Source organism: Colletotrichum godetiae (genome assembly GCF_030913485.1).
Source record: "Colletotrichum godetiae strain CBS 193.32 chromosome Unknown BDP55scaffold_72, whole genome shotgun sequence".
Taxonomy (NCBI): Eukaryota; Fungi; Ascomycota; class Sordariomycetes; order Glomerellales; family Glomerellaceae; genus Colletotrichum; species Colletotrichum godetiae.
Window position 1 is genome coordinate 38,476 of NW_026851320.1, and position 21,027 is coordinate 59,502.

Here is a 21,027-nt window from a genome sequence, read left to right on the forward strand (position 1 = left end):
ATTATTAACAAACCGAACTCCGATTATTACCCCCCTTTATTAACTTCCGCCCGACCTTCCGCTATATAACCCTATACCTAAATGGCCAACTTTACCTATTTTAATATATATAAGACCTCCTAATATTAACCTTTATAAATAGCCCAATCTAATATAATCGCTTCTTTTTTTATAAAGGCTAATAAACTTTTCAAATAAATTCTTTTTTTATAATATAGAATATTTTTATAAAATTCATTTTATAAAATATAATCTTAAATATTACAATAAATTATCGTATTTTGATATCGTACTTAATATATTTATTCATATTATTTGTAATTTTATTTGATTGAATATTCTGTTTTTTAAAGACATTATATTGGTTTACTAGTATATCTTTATAAATTATAATAGTTAAAGTATTAAGTAAGTTAAAAATTTCGATTAAGCTTAAGAGGGGTAGACGTATTTAAATCGATAAATATTATTAAATAAAAATATCTTAGCCTATTAAATAATAATTATTAGCGGATGTTACTGCTCAATAAATGTATTTAGTAGTTTTATTTATAAGTATTAAGGAAAGATTGATATTTATATATATAATATAAAGTATAGTAAGAACAGAAAAAATCCTTACGAGCTCTAATATATAAAATATTAACTATATTAAACATTTCTCTAAAAATCTCTACTTTGATGTCAAAACTCAAAATGTTCTTATAAGCGGCCTTCGACCTTTAAGCTAACCTTAACGGTCGACCTTTACTATTAACTTTAATAGCCCACGCTATTATATAAATAATCTACCTACTTATATTATATTATATCTTTTAAATTAAGTTATTATATTAAATTAGATATATATATAGGGCATAACTATTATATATATTATATAGTTAAAATATATACTAAATTATACAATTTCTCTTAAAAGCTAATCCCGTTAAGGTTATTCTTTTACGCCTATAAAGCTGGAAAAAAGCCACCATATACCTAGTTTTCCTATTATATAATATATTATATATATTAGTGCCCCGGTAGATACCTCCGCCAAGGGGGTTATATTATAAGTTCTGCTAGGGGGGCTGTGTTAGTTGGCTGGGGGGGGGGGCTATATACCACTTTTATTAGATTGATTTGATTAATGAGAGGCTAGGAATTATTCTAGCTTTCTACTACTAGCTTTATATAGACTCGGTTTATATAAACTTATATAATTCGAAACTTATTTTAGCTTTTGTTATAATAATCGAAAAATCTTAATAAATTTCGATTTTTATTAATTTTAAATAAAACTTCTTTAATTATAACTTTTAATTAATTAATTAAGTTAACGTTACTGGAATTATAGTTCTATTAATACCGTTAAGGTTGACGGAGCTTTAAATTGTTTATGATATCTTTTTATTACCGGTCGCTAGGCTTTTTTTATTTTTAGTATTTAACTTTTACCTTTATCGATTATGTACTTTATAAGGCTAATTTATTGTTATTATTATATTTAAATACTAAATAATTATAATATATATTCTATTTGATTAATTATGGTACTAGGTTAATATTATTAAGAAAGTAAGTATTTTTGAAAAGCGGGGAGTTAATAAGGTACTATAATAGGTAATATTTTTGTTTTTTAGGCGCTTATATAAAACAATAATAACGATAGGGTCTTTCATATTAAATAAGGTATTTTTAACGTTTTAATTTAATAATAAAATTAATATAATTTATGAATTAATAAGATAAACTTATTAGCGGCTAACGTAATTATTAATAAAAATAGATAGTTATACATCTTTATAAATAGCTCTTTATATTTCATAAGATCGAGTAGCTTATAACTATATAAAAGACGGTATTAATTTATAAAGTTACTAAGATACGGCGGTAAATCGGGAGGGTAAAGAATCTAGCTAATTAGTAATAAAGGAAGAGCTTTTTATTACTAAGTATTTATTAAGTTTAATATTTCTAAACTAACCTTTTTAAAGATAGTTCTAAGCTAGTTATAGTGAAGGTATTTATAATAAATATAAGATTTTATTATTATTACCCTCTTTTTATAAATATAGACTTCATTATATAGTATTTCCTTAATTACCTAGGCGACGGTATATAACTTAAAGTTACTATTAATAATATATAACTTTAGATCTTTAGAGGTAGTTTTAATAGGATTATTAGTCTTAATACCGAAGTTCTTACATTAAGGCATAAAATAGTTAGCTTATAAATATTATAACAAAAGATAAGTATTTATAATATATTTTAAAATTAAATCTTAATTAATAAACTTTATTAATAAGCGGTCTTAAATAATATTAAAGGTATTTTTGATATCAATATATATAATATAGGCCTATAATTAATAAAAGCCGGTAAATATATGAGGAATTTCCTAAAGTTATTAAGCGTAACTAAGGGCTTTATTAATATAGGTTTGATTATTAAGGTTTTAAATAGCCTTATTCTTTATAGCCTTTTTGTTTCAATTAATATCGATAATATTAATAATTTAAAAAATATTAAGATATACTTTGATATAAAAAGTAAAGGTTAAGAAAAATAAAAAGGTCTTTTAAATATTAGATTTTATTTAAAATAATAATATTTTAAACCGGTTAATTTTATATATATTATTAAGTTTAATTTATTTAAAAACCTGTTTTTATATGATTTTATATTATAAATAGGTCTAGATAAAGCTTATAGGATATAATATTTATATTTTATATTAGTTAAGACATTTATAGATTATTAGATTATAGAGCGGCCGTTAAGCTTTTTTAAATACAGGTACTAATAAATATTATCGATATCGTTTTATTTAATAAGGGACCTAAGGATAATATCTCAAATAACAATAGCTATTTTATATAATTTAATAGCTTTATACTTAAAGACGGTTTTAAAAAAGGTCTATTATATAATAATAAGCTTTTAATAAAGTTTATAAATAAAGGGATTTAAAGAAGATATATAGTTATAGATAGCATATTTAAAAATAAAAGATCATTATTAATCGTTAAAAGCTCGGGCGGAAATAACTTTATATTAAGAGTTTTACTATCTAGGAGGTATATTCTGGCTATCCGGGAGGTATACCTACTTTTATTTTCGATATAACTAATCGGACGGCTATACCGGGTTAATCTCGGCTCACTTCTATTAATACTAAAGGCCTACAATTACTATTAATTAGATTTTTTTACTTCGTTTATAATTAATAAAACTCTTCCTAATCTATACTTATTACTTAATTATATTTATATTATTATTATAATAAACTTACCATCTAACTAACCTAATTTACCTAGTTTTAAAGCTATTTTTAACCTATTAAAGGATAGGATTAATAAAATACTTATTAATAATATATAAGAATTTTAAGACCATCTTAACGTTCTTCTATATATTTATAACTTTATAATTATCTATGAAAGTAATACTAATCTTGATAATAATTAAAATACCTTTTATTAATTATAATACGACCGTAACGTTATATAATAAATAAAAAGAGTAAGACTATATTATTTAATTATATTAAAAACAGGCTACTTTTAGAAAAATATAGCCTTTATAATAAAGGTAAAAAGATATAAATAAATTTAGATATTTAAGTATAAAAAGTATAATTACGGCCCGTCTTTTTATTTATTTATATATATTACCTACTACTATATAACTATTAAATAGACTAACCTCGTCGCTAATCTTTTTTCAAATATAATATTATTAAACTTTATAAAATAGATATTATTATTTACAACATCTATCTTAGTACTTTCTTTAATTAAAAAGATATTTATAATACTTATTAGTATTTATACTTTAATATTTGAAATAATTATATTACGACCTAGGCCTTTATTTATAAACTTTAATAATATAACTTAAAACATTAAATTCTATAATTAAAAACCGATCTTAGTATATTTAAAGCTATTTTTTAAATCTATCCCTTTTATAAAAGAATGTAAAAGTAGTTCTCTTACATAATAGATTTTAATATATATAAGTTAACTAATATAAAATACTCTTTTTTAAAATTATTAATTTTATAGATCTCGGCTCTTTATTTTAAGCTATTTTTAGTTTATTCTTTTCTAAAATATTAAAAAAAATACGACTTTTTAATTAAATCCTCTAATAAAATCTATATAAAGGTCGGTACTAAAGCTCTTAAGGTTATTATTATAAATTTCGAAATAGCCCTATATAATATTATTATAAAGGTCTTATTATCGACCTAATTATAATTATATATTTTCTATATTAATACTAATATAGACCTTAAGATTAAGTGGAAATAAAAGGGCTTTAATGTCTTTAACGATATAGAGATTGAAATTAATTAATACCTTAATAAAACTAATAACAAAGCTCTATAATTACCTTGAATACCTCCTCCTCTTTTAACTATTTATAATTTATAAACCTATACCCTTTATAAGCTTGGCTAGGCTAACTGAATATGAATTAATGAATAATTAATAAAGACCGAAATTAAATATACTCTTATTAAATTTGATTAATTATAAATATTTATAATATATATAAATATTAAAAAAGACTTTAACGTAATATAAAGGTATCTAAAATCTAAATTTATTAATTAATTAAATTATTTTAAATACTTATATAATACTTATATACCCTACCGTTATTAATAGGCCTAATATTCTATTAATAAGTATAAAAACTGTGGCATTTATACTGATAATTTTATAAAGACTATATATAAATATTTAAAGTCCTATATAATATTTAATAATACGGATCTTACCAACCTCGCTTAGGCTAGTAATAAAATATTATTTAATAAGAAAATAACCTATATTGACTATTATATTACTATAAGAATATAAAATTGTTATAAATACCTTTAATAAGGATAATTTAATTCAATTATAAAATAGGTTAAGTATAGAGCTCTTGAGTTTATAACTTATTAATATAAAATTACCCTAATAATGATATTTAAAAAGGATAAAAAAGACCTTCTATTTAATTTCGGCCTTTATTATAAACGGTTTAATTATTAGTTTAAGTTATCGTATTTTTATACCCTTTTTAAATTTATAAAAGTAAAAAAAAGCTTATAAAATACTATATCTATTTATATTAATAGCTAATATAGCCATTAGTACGTCTTTTATTATAGGCTATTTAGATTATAAATTAATAAAATATAGGACTTTTATAATACCCTACTTAAAATTAAAAACCTATTAATTATTATAAATATTTATAAGCGGCTTTATAATTCTAAAGTCCTTATAACGACGTTAAAAGAGGTTACCCTATTAAATAACGCTTTAACCATATTTAGACTATTATTAAATAATATATCGGTAATAACTAGACCTCTATTAAACTTAGCCCTATAAATATTAAAGAAATTAAAAAACCTAGTACTAAGACCGGTTAGGGTAAATAAATATTATAATTAATCGTAATTTAAAAAAGAGGTAACGGTTACTTTTAGTTCGGGAAAAGATCTAGGATTTAATTATAAGTATAATGAAACATAGTGGTTTTTTCCAGCTTTATAGGCATAGAAGATCAACCTTAACGGGATTAACTTTTAAGGGAAATTATATAATATAATACGTAGTTTAACTATATAATATATATAATATACCCTATATATACACCTAACTTAATATAGTAATTTTAATTTAAAAGATATAATATAATACAGATAGGTAGGGTATATAGCGGTATAGGCCGTTAAGGTCGATAATAAAGGTCGACCGTTAAGGTCGGCTTTGAAGGTCAAAGGCCGCTAAAAATATTTTAAACTTTAACGTTAAAATAAAGGCTTTTGAAAAAGGGCTAATATAGCTAATACTTTATTATTTAGAGCTTATAAGGATTCTTTTCATTCTTATTATATTCTATATTATATATATAAATATAGATACTATTTTATTATTTATAAATATAACTATTAAATAAACATATTGAATAATAATATCCGCTAGGTAATATATAGTCGTTATTTAATAAGCTAAGATTTTAATAACATCTATCGCTCTAGATACGTCTACCCTTCTCGGGCTTAATTAAATCGGCCTATTTAACGCCTTAATCATTATAGCTTATAAAGATATATCGGCAGAATAATATACTTTTCGATTATATAAATACGTATAATATATCCTAAGTACGTATTTATTATATTAAAATAGTTTTAATATAACAAGTACTATACAAACCGCGATAAGTAAGCTATACTTTTTATTTTATACAGTAGCGGTAATTAGAAGGGCTAATCATAAAGGTCGCGGCCTTTAGCTTATTTATGAATATAGTGGTTTTTATTTCGGCGTTATGAGCGCAAGAGATCGACCTTAATAGGATTCAGCTCGAAAAAAGATTCTATATCTCTCTTAAAGAATGAAACGGCTTTTTCGTCGCCCATTTCGGCAGGTTCTGCCTCCACATCCAGCGGGACAAAAGCCAAAAACCTGACGCCGCTTTTAGCCAGGAGTGCAGACCCGCCCAGCGCTCAAGGCCCAGTCCCAGGTGGGGCATGTACCGCGGGGTATTATCCAAAGTACCTTTTGATTCTTCCATGCCGCCGTTAAGAATGGCTCCCACCACGGTTCCCAACCTGACTTACGCGCTGGGGGTACATAAGCCACGTCCGCTGCTCTCCAACAATGCGTCCTGTCTGCATCCTTTTCCATCCGTCTTTTTCCCACGATCGCTCGCGGCGGAGCATTCAACCCTTTGCCTCGGCATCTGCCCCCTCCCGTCAAATCGTGCACCTCTTCCATCACTATGCCACCTCGCCAGCGTCGTCCTGTGGACGCCTCCGACTCGGACGATTCCTTTTCGCCTAGCGATGACGATATCAGCGAGGACACCTCCAGTGCCAACGAGGACGTCTTTGACATGAACGAAGATGAAGACGGCTCGGATACCGACGCGACAGACGTCGAAGACGTCGAAGATCAGATCAAGCTGTTTGGCGGGAATCTCCACCCGCCCGAGTACTGGCGCAAGGCGGTGGAGGACATGAACGAGAGCGAATGGGAATGTCAAGATTACAGCCCTTCGACAACGGCGTTACTAGACAACGTTGAGGAGCAATGGCGCTTGTAAGGATGACGTGGGCTTGCCTTGACCTTGCCGCTAGCTAACGCCCCGAACTATAGATATTGCGAAGTCCTTGACCGTCACCCTCGGCGTTGCTACGAGACGCTCTCGATCACACTCCTCAAAAACTTCTTCGACTGGTACCTCAGCCAGAAAGTCGGCAAAGACGGGAGGAAGAGGAGCGGTATCAAGAAGAAAAGCTCTTTGGCAACATACTGGAAGATCTTTAGACTTGTGTTTGAGAGGGCTATGGGTGAGAGGATAGCTTCCAAGCTGGGTCGCAGCATGCGCACGGTACGTAGGCGTTTTGAGCGACATATCCGCTTTTGCTGACGGGATCAGGTTATCGGACAGCTGGCCAAGAAGCACGGCCTGAACGACCAGGCGCGGGCCAACCGTATCATGACAATCGACCAACTGAAGCAGCACATTGAAGAAACGCTAAGCACAACACGGAAGATGTTCGGGGTGGGAGAAGTGCGCCTCCTTGCTGTGCTCTTTGTCCTGTTGGTTGCTCCGGCCGGCGCTCGCCGGAAAGCTATTACGAGGCTTCGTTTCGGGGACATACGCGTTGTTCTGGCGAGAGATCCAGATGGCGGACCGCATAAGCTTCTCATTCGATTCACTCCAAAGTTCACAAAGGAATACCTTGGAGCTAAAGCTCAGTATGGACCCGGCGCTGGTGTCCTGAAAATGACAAGACCTAACGCGTCTCTAGGAACACCTACCCGATCCCCGAAACTATGTTTGATCCCTCCTTACTGCTCAGCCCACACGTCTTTCTTCTAGGCATCCTCTTTCGCCACCGGGCCTTTCGTGCACCCAGCCTCACCTCGCCGGATCAGCTGAAAAAGCTTGACATTTGCCCCGGCGAGCTCGAGTTGCCTTTGCCGCTGCGGGAGGACTTAGACGACACCTACATTTTCCGTCGCGCTATTTTAACGACCACAGGCTATGTACTATCCACTAACGAACCCATTTCCGAGGCTATGATGGGTGCCTGGTTCAAGAGAATCGGGGAGCTTCTTGGGTTGGAATACCCCACCATACTGTACAGCCTGCGCTACAACGCAGCGAACGAGTTTGATCAAAGCGGTTTGTGTTCTGCCCCCCTCCCCCTCAGTGAATTATGCTAACCCCCAGCCATAGCCGATGTCAGCGAGGCACTCCGAAACCTTGTCTTGGGTCACGCCAGCTCCGAACCGTTTCGACATCACTATCTTGGACGTGAAATTGGCGCCGACCTTTGGGGCATCCTGCGCGGCCAAAAGCCGCAACAGGCGCTGATCAAGCAGTCTGGCAGCATTGGTCACTCCATCAGCAAACGTCGCCCAACTGACCTCACGCAAGAGCAGTCTGCATCCATCGCCACTCATCCTACCATCCGAAGATTGACGATGGCCCTTCGACGACTACCTCGAGGCTCCAAAGCATACAGGGATGCTAAACGAGAGATAAATAACGAAAAGCAGAGACTAAGGAGAGAGCTCAAGCAGAGTATCATACACGGATGGACTGACAACCAGGCCGTTGACGACATCGAGCGCCAATTACGAGGCGATGGTTTCACCAAGCCTGCAGTAGCGAACACCTGTCGTCCACAGGGACCGGCACAAAAGCTCTTGGTCATAGCGCTCACTGCTCCGCTCATCGCCACACTCGAAGACCAGTACCAACGGAGAGACAACGCCATCGACGCAGTATCCGTGTACTGTCTTGTCCAGGAAGGATGCACCATGCGCCGTCCTCGGCCTCTGTCGAAGAACTCGCCCTCTACGCCGCCTTCCCATGGCTCAGAAGGCAGCCCCCTTTATCTTGCCACGCTATCTATCTACGCCAGAAATACGACAGAGAGGCCAAAAAGATGCTTTGTATGCATTGGCCAGGCCCATAGCCTCCCCCCGAATGATCCTCGGGTGGATGATCTCATCCAGGAGTTCTACTCATCCAACGACCTAACTAGACACTTTAAACGTAAGCACTTGTCCAAGATGAAAGACCATGACAAGACAGAGTGTAAGGTGTGTAAGATGCCGCTTGAACACAAGATGCACCTTCAAAACCATGCCTTTACGACCCACGGCACTGTTTCTTGAGCGTGCTCAACTCGTTGTAAATATAGAAAGTCTATTCAGGTAAGGAAAGCTTAGGACGACTCCGTGACCTGCAACTACGAGCGTAAGCCAAGGTGAAATCCTATACCGCCGCCCTGAAGACAACTCGTAGCCAAGAATGAAGATCATATCACTTCCACTGGCAGTATCAAGTGTGAGACCTCGACCGACGCCGCGCCCTCTGAGGATTTCTTGAGCGCCAAGTGGAGCGACTTATTGGTTGAGGCTGTCTCTACTGTGGTATCGGCCTCGCGTTCCCATCACCGGCCGGGGATTTGACAAACAGCATTGAGATCGCCGGTCAAGGAATCCGGCCCTGCACCAGGCAGCACCGACCAGATCACTGGATGCGTTCAGACGGCATGTACAGACCTCCCAAGGGGTTGCGCTCAGGATGTGAGATCAAGTGGTGCAAAGACGATCAAAAGGCGAAGCATAAACAGATAGCTATAGAGATAGAGGTCTAACTGAGGGCCGGGCCTAGATTAGATCTACAGAGTATGTACCGTGAACGTTGAGATAGACACACAGAAGTTATTGCCCTCAACACCTCTATCCTGGATCTTGTAGATAACGTATTGTTAACTTATGGTCGCTAATGCGTTGAAGCACTTTCAAGACCTAGCTAATTGCGACCCAGCTCGAATCTATCGAGCTACGTGCCAGGACGTTCAAGGATACAGTGACCCAAGCCTGCCATTCCCTTGACGGCTTTCATTGCATACATTGCAGCTATGGAATGCTGGAAATGCGTTGGGATCCTTTGACGGCAGCACAACAGGCACCGATTGTGGAGTTATCTTGGCGACGGCTCGGGCAGGCTGATCGGGAGCGGACCCGACTAGTAGCCACGCCGAAGCGTCCCGTCTGTCAGCCCCCCGAAGCGCCCACCCCGGTCATATTACTATTAGAGGGTTCCACATCCGGACGCACTGCCAGTAACTCAGGCCGAAGCATCCCGTCTATCGGCCCCCGAAGCGCCCACCCCGGTCATATTACTATTAGAGGGTTCCACATCCGGACGCACTGCCAGTAACTCAGGCCGAAGCGTCCCGTCTATCGGCCCCCGAAGCGCCCACCCCGGCCATGCTACTATTAGAGGGTTCCACATCCGGACGCACTGCCAGTAACCCACGCCGAAGCGTCCCGTCTGTGGCCCCCGAAGCGCCCACCCCGGCCATGCTACTATTAAAGGGTTCCTCATCCGGGCGCCCTGCCAGTAACCCGCACCGAAGCGTCTGCGGGTCCACCTGTGGGCGCCCCGAAGCGCTCACCCCGGCCATGTTACTGTCAAAGGGTTCCGCATCCGAGTGGCTTAATGGCACCAGTCGCCGAAGCGTCCCGTCTGTGGCCCCCCCGAAGCGCCCACCGAAGTTCGGTGCGGGTTGCTCGGCATAGTAGTGGGGTCTAGGCGGGCGCTTCGGGGTGCGGTGCACCAAAGCTAATTCAATTTCGGATGATTCCTAGTCTATGGTTTAGATGGTGTATAAATATCCAGTGTAGACGACACAGTGTAGTATCAACCCTCTGTGTCTCCAGTCTCAACACTAACATGGATGCCCCCAAACTTGACTTACTTCCGCTCAAGAAGCGTGATAGAACCAACGAGAACTTTGAAAAAGTCAGAGAGAACATTATGCGACGATGCAATGAAATAAGCCATCGCTACCAAACGGACGTCTATATTACATTACGAAGGAAACATAAACATTATGAATATAGCTCTACTGAGGACCCGTCGTGGCCGATGTCGAGAGCTGATATGGTAGGTGGCTGCCTTGGTTAATTTTATCGCTAACCCCTTAAAGGAAAGGATCTATCCTGTGCCTCTGAGAAAGACGCCAGCCAATTTTGTCCGTCGCAGAAGCCGTACAACAAAGGCGCACCTAGACCCCGTGAGATCTGCGCCCTGGGCCGAAAAACTGAAGGCATGCGCAGGTGAGGAGGACCCTAGGAACCCTACGCCAAGCAGTTTTGTCGGCGCAAATGCAGGGGTGATTGGTCTACAAGGGGCAGCCGTGAATGAGTCACTACCACTCGCTTAAATAGACAAACATTATTTATAACCATTTACCACTGAAGAGGCACCTTTAATGAGGTCGCATATTGCCAGCCTAAACTTGATTTGGGGGATGCTCTTTAGAAGATGTCCTTTGGGGGATGCCCTTTGGGGGATGCCCTTTGGGGGGATGCCCTTTGGGGGATGCCCTTTGGGGGATGCCCTTTGGGGGATGTCTTTGAGGGGTGCATACGGGGGTGTACAGGGATCCCTTTCAGGGATGTCCTTTGGGGGATGTCCTTTGGGGGATGTCTTTGAGGGGTGCATACGGGGGTGTACAGGGATCCCTTTCAGGTATGGCCTTTGGGATGCCTTGAGGGATGCCTTGAGGGATGCACAAGGGGTCACTAGTTAATTAGTTGTGTGTGTGGACCCTTCGAAAGTGAGGCATGTCGAGGACAATGAAACCAGGGATCCCAATATTCTGCGCCCCGCACCATTGCGAGCAGGGCACAAATCCGAAGCGGTGCAGCCAAAGCCACAAGGACGTCGCAGAGGCTTCGGCTGCGAATGCATGGCTGATGAGGATACTATCACGGCCAGAGCCTGAGCGGCAGCCGCACACAGTGACACTGTCCACCGGTGCAAGAGGATATACAGCTGAGTTAGACCAGTAAACCACACATGGCCAAAATAGCAGCGTCCGTTCCCTCTTCAACGTTCACATCTCCGACATATCCAATCTTGCCATTGCCAACTTGCGCAAAAGAGATTGCAGCCTGCGTCAAATCTCTAACTCTCTCAGAAGGGAAGACATGCGATTCGGTGACGGAGGTCTGGTCAGGTCCGTACATGACCGCAGTCGGATGCACTCCCTTTAGAAACAGGGCCTTCTGGCTGTACCGAGCCGGAAGTCTTGCCGCAGCGCTGCCTGCTACCTGTGGGTTGAGCGTGACGGTGGTTCGGTGGTAGACACCACTGTCCCAGTCTAAGCCGGCTTTTGTGAAGAAGGGCCGGATATTGTCGGGCTTGACAAAGCTGCTGAAATGACCCATAGCGATGGCGGTTCCGCCCTGGCGAACATAAGTGATGACGGCATCCCATACGTTGGGATGCCCTTCGGTGAGGCCTTGGTCCGTAATGAGCACGGCGGCGGGGGGCGGGTGCTGTTGTAAGAGGTCAAGGGCGCTGGCCGGCTTTTTGGCCCGTTGGACACTTGCGTTCTCAAGGAGTTGAGTGAACAAGCTTGCGTATGTCTCGTCAAGAGAGGACTCATATTTTAACGAGATGGCCACGATACGGGGCCTGGATTGGGTTGTAGCACTCATGATGGTGATGTGAAATGAATCCCTCTTTTAGTGGTCAGACGTTGATCAAGTTCGGACGTTGGGGTTAATTAATGCAACACCGCCGGTGGATTACCCAACATCTCGTAGGCGATCAGCCGCATCGCGTGCGCCGGTGCCTACGTTATCCTAGCCAATTGACTGGCTCCACGGGTTGGCAACGGACTGCGACGTGGACAAAATGCAGCCACTCGTTTGGTTTCGGTCGGCCATTACAGCAGGAAGTTCCTTTTCGGCTTTGATTTGTTTTACCCCTCGCCGATTCACGCATTGGTTAGCTGGCCTCCTGCATTAGGCCTGCATCAATCTGCATAATGATTGCAACCTGACCTCAGCCCCCTGTCGCTGTTGGCATCAAGTTCATTGTAGCTAACTACAAAGCTTCCCCGCCCAAATGGAGACGGATTTTCTGTAAATTCGTCTGTACCCCTGATTCTATGACTTAGAACAAACACTCCAAATGCCTGTATTGTGGACTGTCGACGATGAAGTTCAATTTCACCGGGCCGTTTTACAGCTATCCAAGTTGAGGCAAACGCCTCGCCAGGAAGTCAATTATCGACAGCAATACCAGGGGGACTCCAAAGCCTCTGGCTATATTCTGCGATTCGAAGACGAAATGCAACTGGCCGACCATGTTGCTTTCGTTGCTCATGGTTGTGAAGGGTTTTCGGAGATTGCGGCAGTTTGCATTGAAGAGCAGCCAAACCAGCAAGGGCTTCTCGTGCGGCTCACTCGTAACGAGCTGCGGTATACACGAGAAGTCGAAAATATACGGGGACTGCTTCAGGTTCTAGAGGACTGCGCAAGTAAAGGTAACTTGGGCCATTGTTATTCAAATCTCGGCAGTGGCTGACTTAAAAAGTCTCAGACAAAAATGTCCTACAAAATCAACTCTTTACTAAAGTACTTGCAATTAGTGAAGGTCGAATACTACAAAGGCTGATGCCACCCTGGTACCCTGCACCATTCCATTGGACTGCGAAGCAGAGAAAGAACAGGACATCGCTGCGCCACCGCATGAAGACATCGCTACTTCCTATACTACAAGGAAGCATACCTGACACGATCCGTCTGAAGTTGAATCGTATCATGGAGGCTTTGGAGCCGTTGGAATCAAAGCAAGTCGGTCCCGACTTGAGCAAACGCGTCAAAGCTGTAGTCCAACTATGCGCCGACGCATCCACCAGCACAGACGGAAAATCTCTCGAGTTGCAGCTCAAGCTTGTGCTAAACATGTTCTCCGAAGCAGGACGAAAGGTCATTGCCCAGATCGACAAAATTGCTAGATATTTCAACTTGTGCAAGGACCTAGCTAAATTGGTGATGAAAAGGGGCTATCGCAACATGTTCCAACATATCACTCTCGAGCCCGTCCTTTCCCCGCCACCCATTCTGCCAAAAGGGGCGACAGGCCTTTGCTTTGTCCACGCGGAGGTACAGCTCATATTTCATTACGAGCGTGCTCCATGTGCACTAGCCCCTCGGTTCATCGGTTGCAGTAAATCTGCTTGTTTTCTTTGTGACTTACTTATTCAACGACATGGACGATTCCACGTATCCCTCTCTCACCAACGAATATACCCAAAATGGACCGTGCCAGCCGTGGATTGGATGACCGAGAAGCAGGTCAAAGCCTGGCGACAGATTATTAGTGGCATGACTCAAGAGCTTCAGAGTATGATAAGAAGGTTTACAATAAACAAGGGAAATGCCTTATCAGCTCCGTTAGAATCAAGGGCATGTCTGCCACTCTCTTCAGTCCCTAGCTCAGTCGTTATCCCTATCGGCATGTCGAATCTAGGAACAGGGAGAACAGAGACTCGGGTGGGTCTGCCATCGGTTAGCCACGACTTGTTGACAACGGAATCAGAGATTTCTTTGAAGATATCCCCTGATGATCTTCCGATTTCCTATAGAATTCTCACGGATGTCCGAAGTATTCACTTCCTTTGCAGTCAGTTAACGGTAGTTTTCGACTTTGATCGAGAATTTATGGGTACAATATCTCTCACATCAGCAGCTGAGGCGCCTACTGCTTTTCAAAGTTTCGCTGTTGAGGAATTATCGTGTATAGACGATTTAAAGGTAGCGCCGATAAAAGGTGAAGAAGACATAGGATTCAAGTTGCAAGTTGGAGGAATTGATGTGCTTCACGTTGAGTTTACATGGGACTCAGCGTAAATGGGTCATCGCTGAGTAGCTAGCACAGGAAATGGCTAGCATGGGATGGCTAGCACAGAGAGTAGCTAGCACGAAATGGCTAGCACAGGGAATGGCTAGCATGGGGTGGCTAGCACAGAGAATGGCTAGCATGGGATAGCTAGCACAGAGAGTGGCTAGCACGAAATGGCTAGCACAGGAAATGGCTAGCATGGGATGGCTAGCACAGATAATAGCTAGCGCACTGCCCAGTGGTACATAAAGCCCTTTACTGCAAGCTCTTGTTGAGCCAAACGGCAGGCTGGAGCTTGTACATATCAAATGCTACGATGTGTTTATTCATGTCCGTGTTCTAGCTACCCTCTTTGGTGATGCCAGGACCAGAAAGGAGGAAGCGATGCCATGCATGCCCTATCGCCAGCAATCCCAGCTAAGTGGCATAATTCGTCTAGATTAGGCAGCCATCGCAATTTTTTAGAGATTTGGGGAGCAAATTACGGCTGTCCTTTGCTCCAGACCTAAGCCTTGGCGAAGTTGCTTAAGCAGACTCTACGTACGCAGCCATTCTTAAGCAAATTTCTGCGTACGTAGCTAGTCTCATGACGAGCAATGCGTACGAAGGTCTGCTGGCGCAACCCTCCGCGTCGCTATAGAAAACACCGCCGGTTTTCTGAGGGGCTCACTAGAACGCCACCATCACAAGATCAGGGAAAGAAGAAAGAAATTTCTTTTCAAAAAAAAAAAAAAAAAAAAAAAAAAAACCCCCCTGTAAAATATTTCTGGGGTTTTTTTATCAGAAAAGCGACTTTTTCTGGTACCTTCACGCTCCTATCATGCTCAATTTGATGAAGCTATAGATAGCCAATTTGACGACCGGCGGTGTCTTTTGTCACCTGAGTGAGTGCCTGGCTAAACCATAGGACCTCTTGTGTCAATCTTAGTCTTTCGTTCATTTTTACCCTGGCTTTAGGTAACCCATAGTATCACCCTGACCTCCACATATACATCGCAAACACGATATACGTCAGCTTAGAACAGACCGCATACATAACCATGCTCTCCATCCCCTCAACAGAGATTGAGTAATCCAGAACGGGCCCTTCAACCCACTCAAGACCCCTGGCGTTGATGACGCAAAAGCCAATGTTTGCTCCAAATCATGTAATGGAGCCCCCCTTGTCGGTGAGACGTTTCTATGGGTCGGTACCGCAGTGCTAGATCGAACTGTGCTGATGCCAAGATGTCAGACGTCCGTGCGAAAAGAGAGAAGAGTGTAAAGAATGGGATGAATCTCTGTTCGCTGACCCCTGAGCCCATGATTCCGGATCAGCAAAGGAAGAAAGTGACACCATGGCGTACCCTATCGGCAGCAATCCCAGACTAGTAGCACTGGACGAATCCACTGGGGGTAGTGACCAAAGCTTGAGGAGTGCGTCACTTGGCATCTTTCAGGCAGAATATGTGGGTCGACACGTCCTCGACACCAACGCCCACAGAAGCTTCGAGAAGAAACTTAAAATAGATCATGGCCATTTTGGCTCTCCCTCTGTTCGGTCTCTGGGTGCGTCCAAGGTGGTCAAAAATGACGACTGCCCTGGCCGTAATCCGGCGAAATGCAAAGATCGGCTGTGCATAGCCATTTTGGCACCCAACGCATCCAAAATGCCAAGTTTGTTGTCCCATTGTCCATATTGGGTGTAAACAAGGTATAAGTACAGACCTCCCGGCAATACCCATTCCCTTAATCCATCGCAGCACAGGCTTCGACAGGCAACAATGGCTCCTCTGGATGAACGCCACCCCAAAAAGAGAGACAGGACTAACGAAAATTTTGCCAAAGCAGCGAAGAATTTATTATCGCGATGTGACCAAATCAGGCAACGATACGGCGCAGACGTATACATTCAAGTCCGTCGTATGCATAAATACTATGAGTATACTTCCTCGAATGAGCCATCGTGGCCGAAGACCAAGGCGGAGATGGTAAGTACAGTTGTGGAGCAACCGCTCAAGGCTGACAGCTCGAAGGAAAGAACGTACCCTGTCCCTGTGATGAGAACTCCTCCAGACTTTGCAAGTAGACGAAACCGTGTCCCGACCAACCGCCCCTCATCTACGACGCGTAGACTCAGTGGGGTCGCCGCTGAAAAAGATGACGCCCAACATGGCCCTGAAGATAGAATGCCAAAAGTAGACAGTCGTAAGGTCCAGGTACAGACACACTATATTGAGGAAGATCCATGCGGCGACCTAATGGAGGTAGGGGCAAGAACTCATGAAGATACAACACACAGTATGAAGAATGGTAGCTCGTAAAGCGATAGTTATGTAATAGCAAACTTGATTCCCCATAGTGAAGGCGCTTCTGCAATCAGTCGCCGCCGAAAAATCTCCTAAGCGGACTTTTCCATCTGGGGTTTCAAAAGCCCGACAATGTGATTTTTACATTTAACGATGTAGTTTTCAAAACATGGTGTTCAATCTAAATTATGGAAAAGCTGTCTCTTGTTTGCGTGAAGAAACAGGGCTCGACTTGAATAACCCAGTAGTCCAGCGCAGCAGCGAGATAGAACAACTATCGCCTGGGAGAGAGCCGGTCTGGGCCTAGATGCAAAATCGGAGGTTTTTCTGCATGTGCCTGCCGGGGACAGCTCCTTGGGAAGGCACCGGCCCAAGCCGGGATATTATTGCATGGTTCTGCTGTCGAAGCGAGGCCCACCAGTTGATTACAGCCAATATAGGCCACCCTGCAACCCAAAAGCCAAATTGGGCTGCGTTCTGTTTTCGCCTTGTTTTCTGCTCATTTGACGACGTTTCGGCACCGAGAGCTCCAGAAGCTGATTATCCTGAGATACCCGTTTTAGGACATCCGTTTTAGGACATCCGTTTTAGCACACCCGTTTTAGCACACCCGTTTAGCACACCCGTTTTAGCACACCCGTTTTAGCACACCCGTTCTGCCACGCTCGTTTTAGCACACCCGTTCTAGCACACCCGTTCTGGCACGCTCGTTTTAGCACACCCGTTCTGCCACGCTCGTTTTAGCACACCCGTTTTAGCACACCCGTTTTAGCACACCCGTTCTGCCACGCTCGTTTTAGCACACCCGTTTTAGCACACCCGTTCTGCCACGCTCGTTTTAGCACACCCGTTTTAGCACACCCGTTCTAGCACACCTGTTCTGCCACGCTCGTTTTGGCACACCTGTTCTAGCACACCCGTTCTAGCACACCCGTTCTGCCACGCTCGTTCTGCCACGCTCGTTTTAGAACAAGCTACTTTTGGAGTTAATTCGGATAACACAATTTGGGAGCTTAATATTTATGGAACAACCGCACTCTTGTGAGTTTATTTATAGTTTGGTTGCGGGGGGGTTCTTAGAAGGAGCAGGCCCTATAGCATATCGCATCTCGTGCTGGGACGTGTAACAGGCTGAGCCCTGAACGTGGCCAGGCTTTGCCTTGGCCGAACGTCCGGCGACCCCCCGGCGACCACCCCGGTATTCTGCCCGGCGTGACCGCCTGATAGCTTAACTATCTACGTGGCGCCCTACTTGATAGTTCTCTTCCTTTTCCTTCTTCTCCTTAGCTTTAGATAAACTTAATTGAGCTACCTATCTGTTGAACTAAACTCTAGGCCTAGCCCTTTATATATCTAAAGCTCCGTCTTATGACCTGGTTAGTCTTCGCTGGCGAATTAGCGATGGAGGACTAAAGTGGTAGTGGTGGCTAGCGGGCGTCTCTAGAGACGCTGATATAGGAAGCTATGGTACTACTTTACGCGCGGATCGCTGAGCTTATAGTAGAGCTCGAGCGGCGAAGCGGTGGCGAAACGCTGCCTAGTAGCTTCGCCGGGAGATCCGGAACGGGGCCGTTATCTCCGTAAGGAAATGCCCCGGAGGCTACGGCGACTGCCTACCGAACAGTGGGCGGGGAGCTGCCGAGGCGGAAGCTACTTACAAACCTACCGAAGTTCTTGGGTAAGAGGCGTGAGTACCTTGCTTGGGTATAGTAGATGAGGGATAAGATCGAATACGATCGTGCGTTCTACTAAAGTGATGCGGAAGTCTGGTATCTTATTAATTCGTGCCTGGACGTTAACCTATAACAAGTTGTGGCTACGTTCTACGCCCTAGGGGGGGCGGGAGGTCGGCGAGACCCTAGCGACTTTATGGCGTACCTCGACCGAACTTATAAGGACCCTAATATTTAGCCCCGGGCTGCTTCTGCAATCTATATAATGCGATAGAAAGATAACGAGTCTCTGATGACCTTCCTTCTGAAGTTCGAGCGAACCCTTGCCGATGTAGGCGGTGCCGCCTGGCCTGATACTGTATAGATTAACCTACTTGAATAGTCCCTTTTGCCTTGACTTCGGGACTACCTTATTACTGTATTACTACCGGATACCTACCCTGAGTGGTTATCTTGTGTATAGGAAGTAGCCTGGAAGCTTGAACGAACCTAGACCGGCCCCTGATTACGTTACGAGAAGGCGCTGTAACAGGCTAGGCCTGTAATAGGCCTCGTTTACATCTCGGCCAGTGGGCTGGGCGGTGCGCGGGTGCACAACCCTCTATGAGTTGCAACTAGAGGTCAGATTGCCGATCTGACATTCTCGAACCTTTTGCGGCATAGCCCAATGGTTGCGCGCGACGCGCTGACGGCCGATGTAGTTAGTTGCCTGCATACGCCCCACAAGGGGCCAGCCCGTTACAGGCGCCGACTTCCTGCCGAGACGCTGATGGTGATATCAAGATGACTGGAGCTGTTAAAGTTAGAGCGACTACTAAGCCGACGACTGAAACTAGTAGTAGTTCGAGTGACGAGGATACCTGCCGATGTTACGGGTATAATAAGAAGGGATATATTAGGAGGAACTACCTGAAGAGTAGAAAGAAGGCTAAGAAGACTAAGGTATCTATTGCTAAAGTTAGAAAGGATGGAGCGACGGTCGAGCGAAGCTCTAGCGAAAACTTGTCTACTGAGTACTATACCGACGATGCGTTAGGAAAAGAATAGCTTTGGTGCGAAAGCGGGTACTAGAGGCAACTAGGGAAGAGATAGAAGGGTAGCAAGAGGCTAAGAAGTACTAAAGTAGCCTATTAGTAGTTATAAACGTTAGGGTAAATAAAGGATTCGTTACCTAAGCACTTGTCGACTCTGGATGTGATACCTATGCGATGGTAGACGCTAACTTCGCCTGACGTCTTTGCCTACTGTACGTCGACCGTTTGCTAAGGATATTTAGTGGATTTACTAGCTAAGTAGGGGGAGTCCTAGCCCTTGGCGTAGTGGTATTTACTCTAGAGTTAAGTGGCTACGTATAGAAGATTTACGCCTACGTAGTTAAGGGCCTAGACTAGGATATCTTTCTAGGTAACCCCTGGTTTAAGGCGAACCGTATCGTCTATAACCTGGCGAAGGAACGACTATTCTATGGGAAAGGAGGGGTGACTATCTACATGGCTGGATAGGAGGAACCCGAGAGGATTAGGGAAATTCGGTCTGGAAGATTCCTAGAGGCTGCTGGATTTAGGGCGGTCTGCTGGCGAATAGCCTGGGGATACCGGGTAATCGAGTATATCTGAGCTATTAGCATTGCTGATATTGACCGGGCGCTCTAGCCTAAGAAGAAGGTAGACCCTGCCGACTGGGTCCCGAAGGATGTCTTAGAGGAATTCGGAGTACTCTTCGACCCCTAGAAAGCGTACCCGTTACTACCCTATCGGCTAGGTATAGACTACGAGATCCCTATTGAATAGGGACCGGACGGTCGTGAATCGCTACTGCCTTGGGGGCTGTTATATAGTATGTTGTAAGAAGAGCTCCTGGTGCTGAAGAAGACGTTGCAGGACTTCTTAGATAAGGGATTTATTAGAGTAAGTAGCTCCTTTGCCTTAGCGCTAGTCTTGTTTGTACGAAAGCTAGGTAGGGGAATACGGTTCTGTATAGACTACTAGGCTTTGAACGCTATTACGAAGAAGGATCGCTACCCTCTCCCCCTAATCTCGGAGACCCTTTGCTGAGTTAGCGTTGCTAAATGGTATACTAAACTCGACGTGGTGGCTGCCTTCTATAAGCTACGAATAAAAGAAGGAGACGAGCTTAAGATAGCGTTCCGTACCTAGTACAGGCTGTTTGAGTAGCTAGTCTACCCCTTCGGCTTTATAGGCGTACCTGCGACTTTTTAACGCTACGTTAATAGTACCCTATAGGAATTCCTTAACGATTTTGTTACTACTTATATCGACGACGTCTTGGTATATACTAGTGGCTTGAAAGAGGAGTATGAGGAGAAGGTTCGCTGC

The 21,027-nt window shown here is 42.3% G+C and overlaps 5 protein-coding genes across 5 annotated transcripts; 4 read left to right on the plus strand and 1 right to left on the minus strand.

Moving 5' to 3' along the window:
- Nucleotides 1-6,777: 6,777 nt before the first annotated feature.
- BDP55DRAFT_565027 (C2H2 finger domain-containing protein) lies at nucleotides 6,778-9,191 on the plus strand (the record flags this gene model as incomplete). The annotated part of the gene is made up of 5 exons (XM_060570385.1): nucleotides 6,778-7,097; nucleotides 7,155-7,389; nucleotides 7,438-7,760; nucleotides 7,814-8,190; nucleotides 8,245-9,191. 5 exons carry the CDS (start codon nucleotides 6,778-6,780, stop codon nucleotides 9,189-9,191), a joined length of 2,202 nt encoding a protein of 733 aa, XP_060423269.1.
- Nucleotides 9,192-10,549: 1,358 nt separating this feature from the next.
- BDP55DRAFT_682295 (uncharacterized protein) lies at nucleotides 10,550-11,403 on the plus strand. Its single transcript, XM_060576260.1, has 2 exons — nucleotides 10,550-10,974; nucleotides 11,018-11,403. Exons 1-2 carry the CDS (start codon nucleotides 10,666-10,668, stop codon nucleotides 11,252-11,254), a joined length of 546 nt encoding a protein of 181 aa, XP_060423270.1. The 5' UTR covers nucleotides 10,550-10,665; the 3' UTR covers nucleotides 11,255-11,403.
- BDP55DRAFT_593994 (uncharacterized protein) lies at nucleotides 11,396-12,656 on the minus strand. Its single transcript, XM_060570957.1, has one exon. The coding sequence runs from the start codon at nucleotides 12,534-12,536 to the stop codon at nucleotides 11,874-11,876; it is 663 nt and encodes a 220-aa protein (XP_060423271.1). The 5' UTR covers nucleotides 12,537-12,656; the 3' UTR covers nucleotides 11,396-11,873.
- A 91-nt stretch (nucleotides 12,657-12,747) lies between these two features.
- On the plus strand, nucleotides 12,748-15,065 carry BDP55DRAFT_682304 (uncharacterized protein). Its single transcript, XM_060576261.1, has 2 exons — nucleotides 12,748-13,369; nucleotides 13,420-15,065. The coding sequence occupies exons 1-2, from the start codon at nucleotides 13,015-13,017 to the stop codon at nucleotides 14,736-14,738; spliced, it is 1,674 nt and encodes a 557-aa protein (XP_060423272.1). The 5' UTR covers nucleotides 12,748-13,014; the 3' UTR covers nucleotides 14,739-15,065.
- Nucleotides 15,066-16,350: 1,285 nt separating this feature from the next.
- On the plus strand, nucleotides 16,351-17,357 carry BDP55DRAFT_682309 (uncharacterized protein). The gene is made up of 2 exons (XM_060576262.1): nucleotides 16,351-16,700; nucleotides 16,746-17,357. Exons 1-2 carry the CDS (start codon nucleotides 16,494-16,496, stop codon nucleotides 17,031-17,033), a joined length of 495 nt encoding a protein of 164 aa, XP_060423273.1. The 5' UTR covers nucleotides 16,351-16,493; the 3' UTR covers nucleotides 17,034-17,357.
- Nucleotides 17,358-21,027: the final 3,670 nt, after the last annotated feature.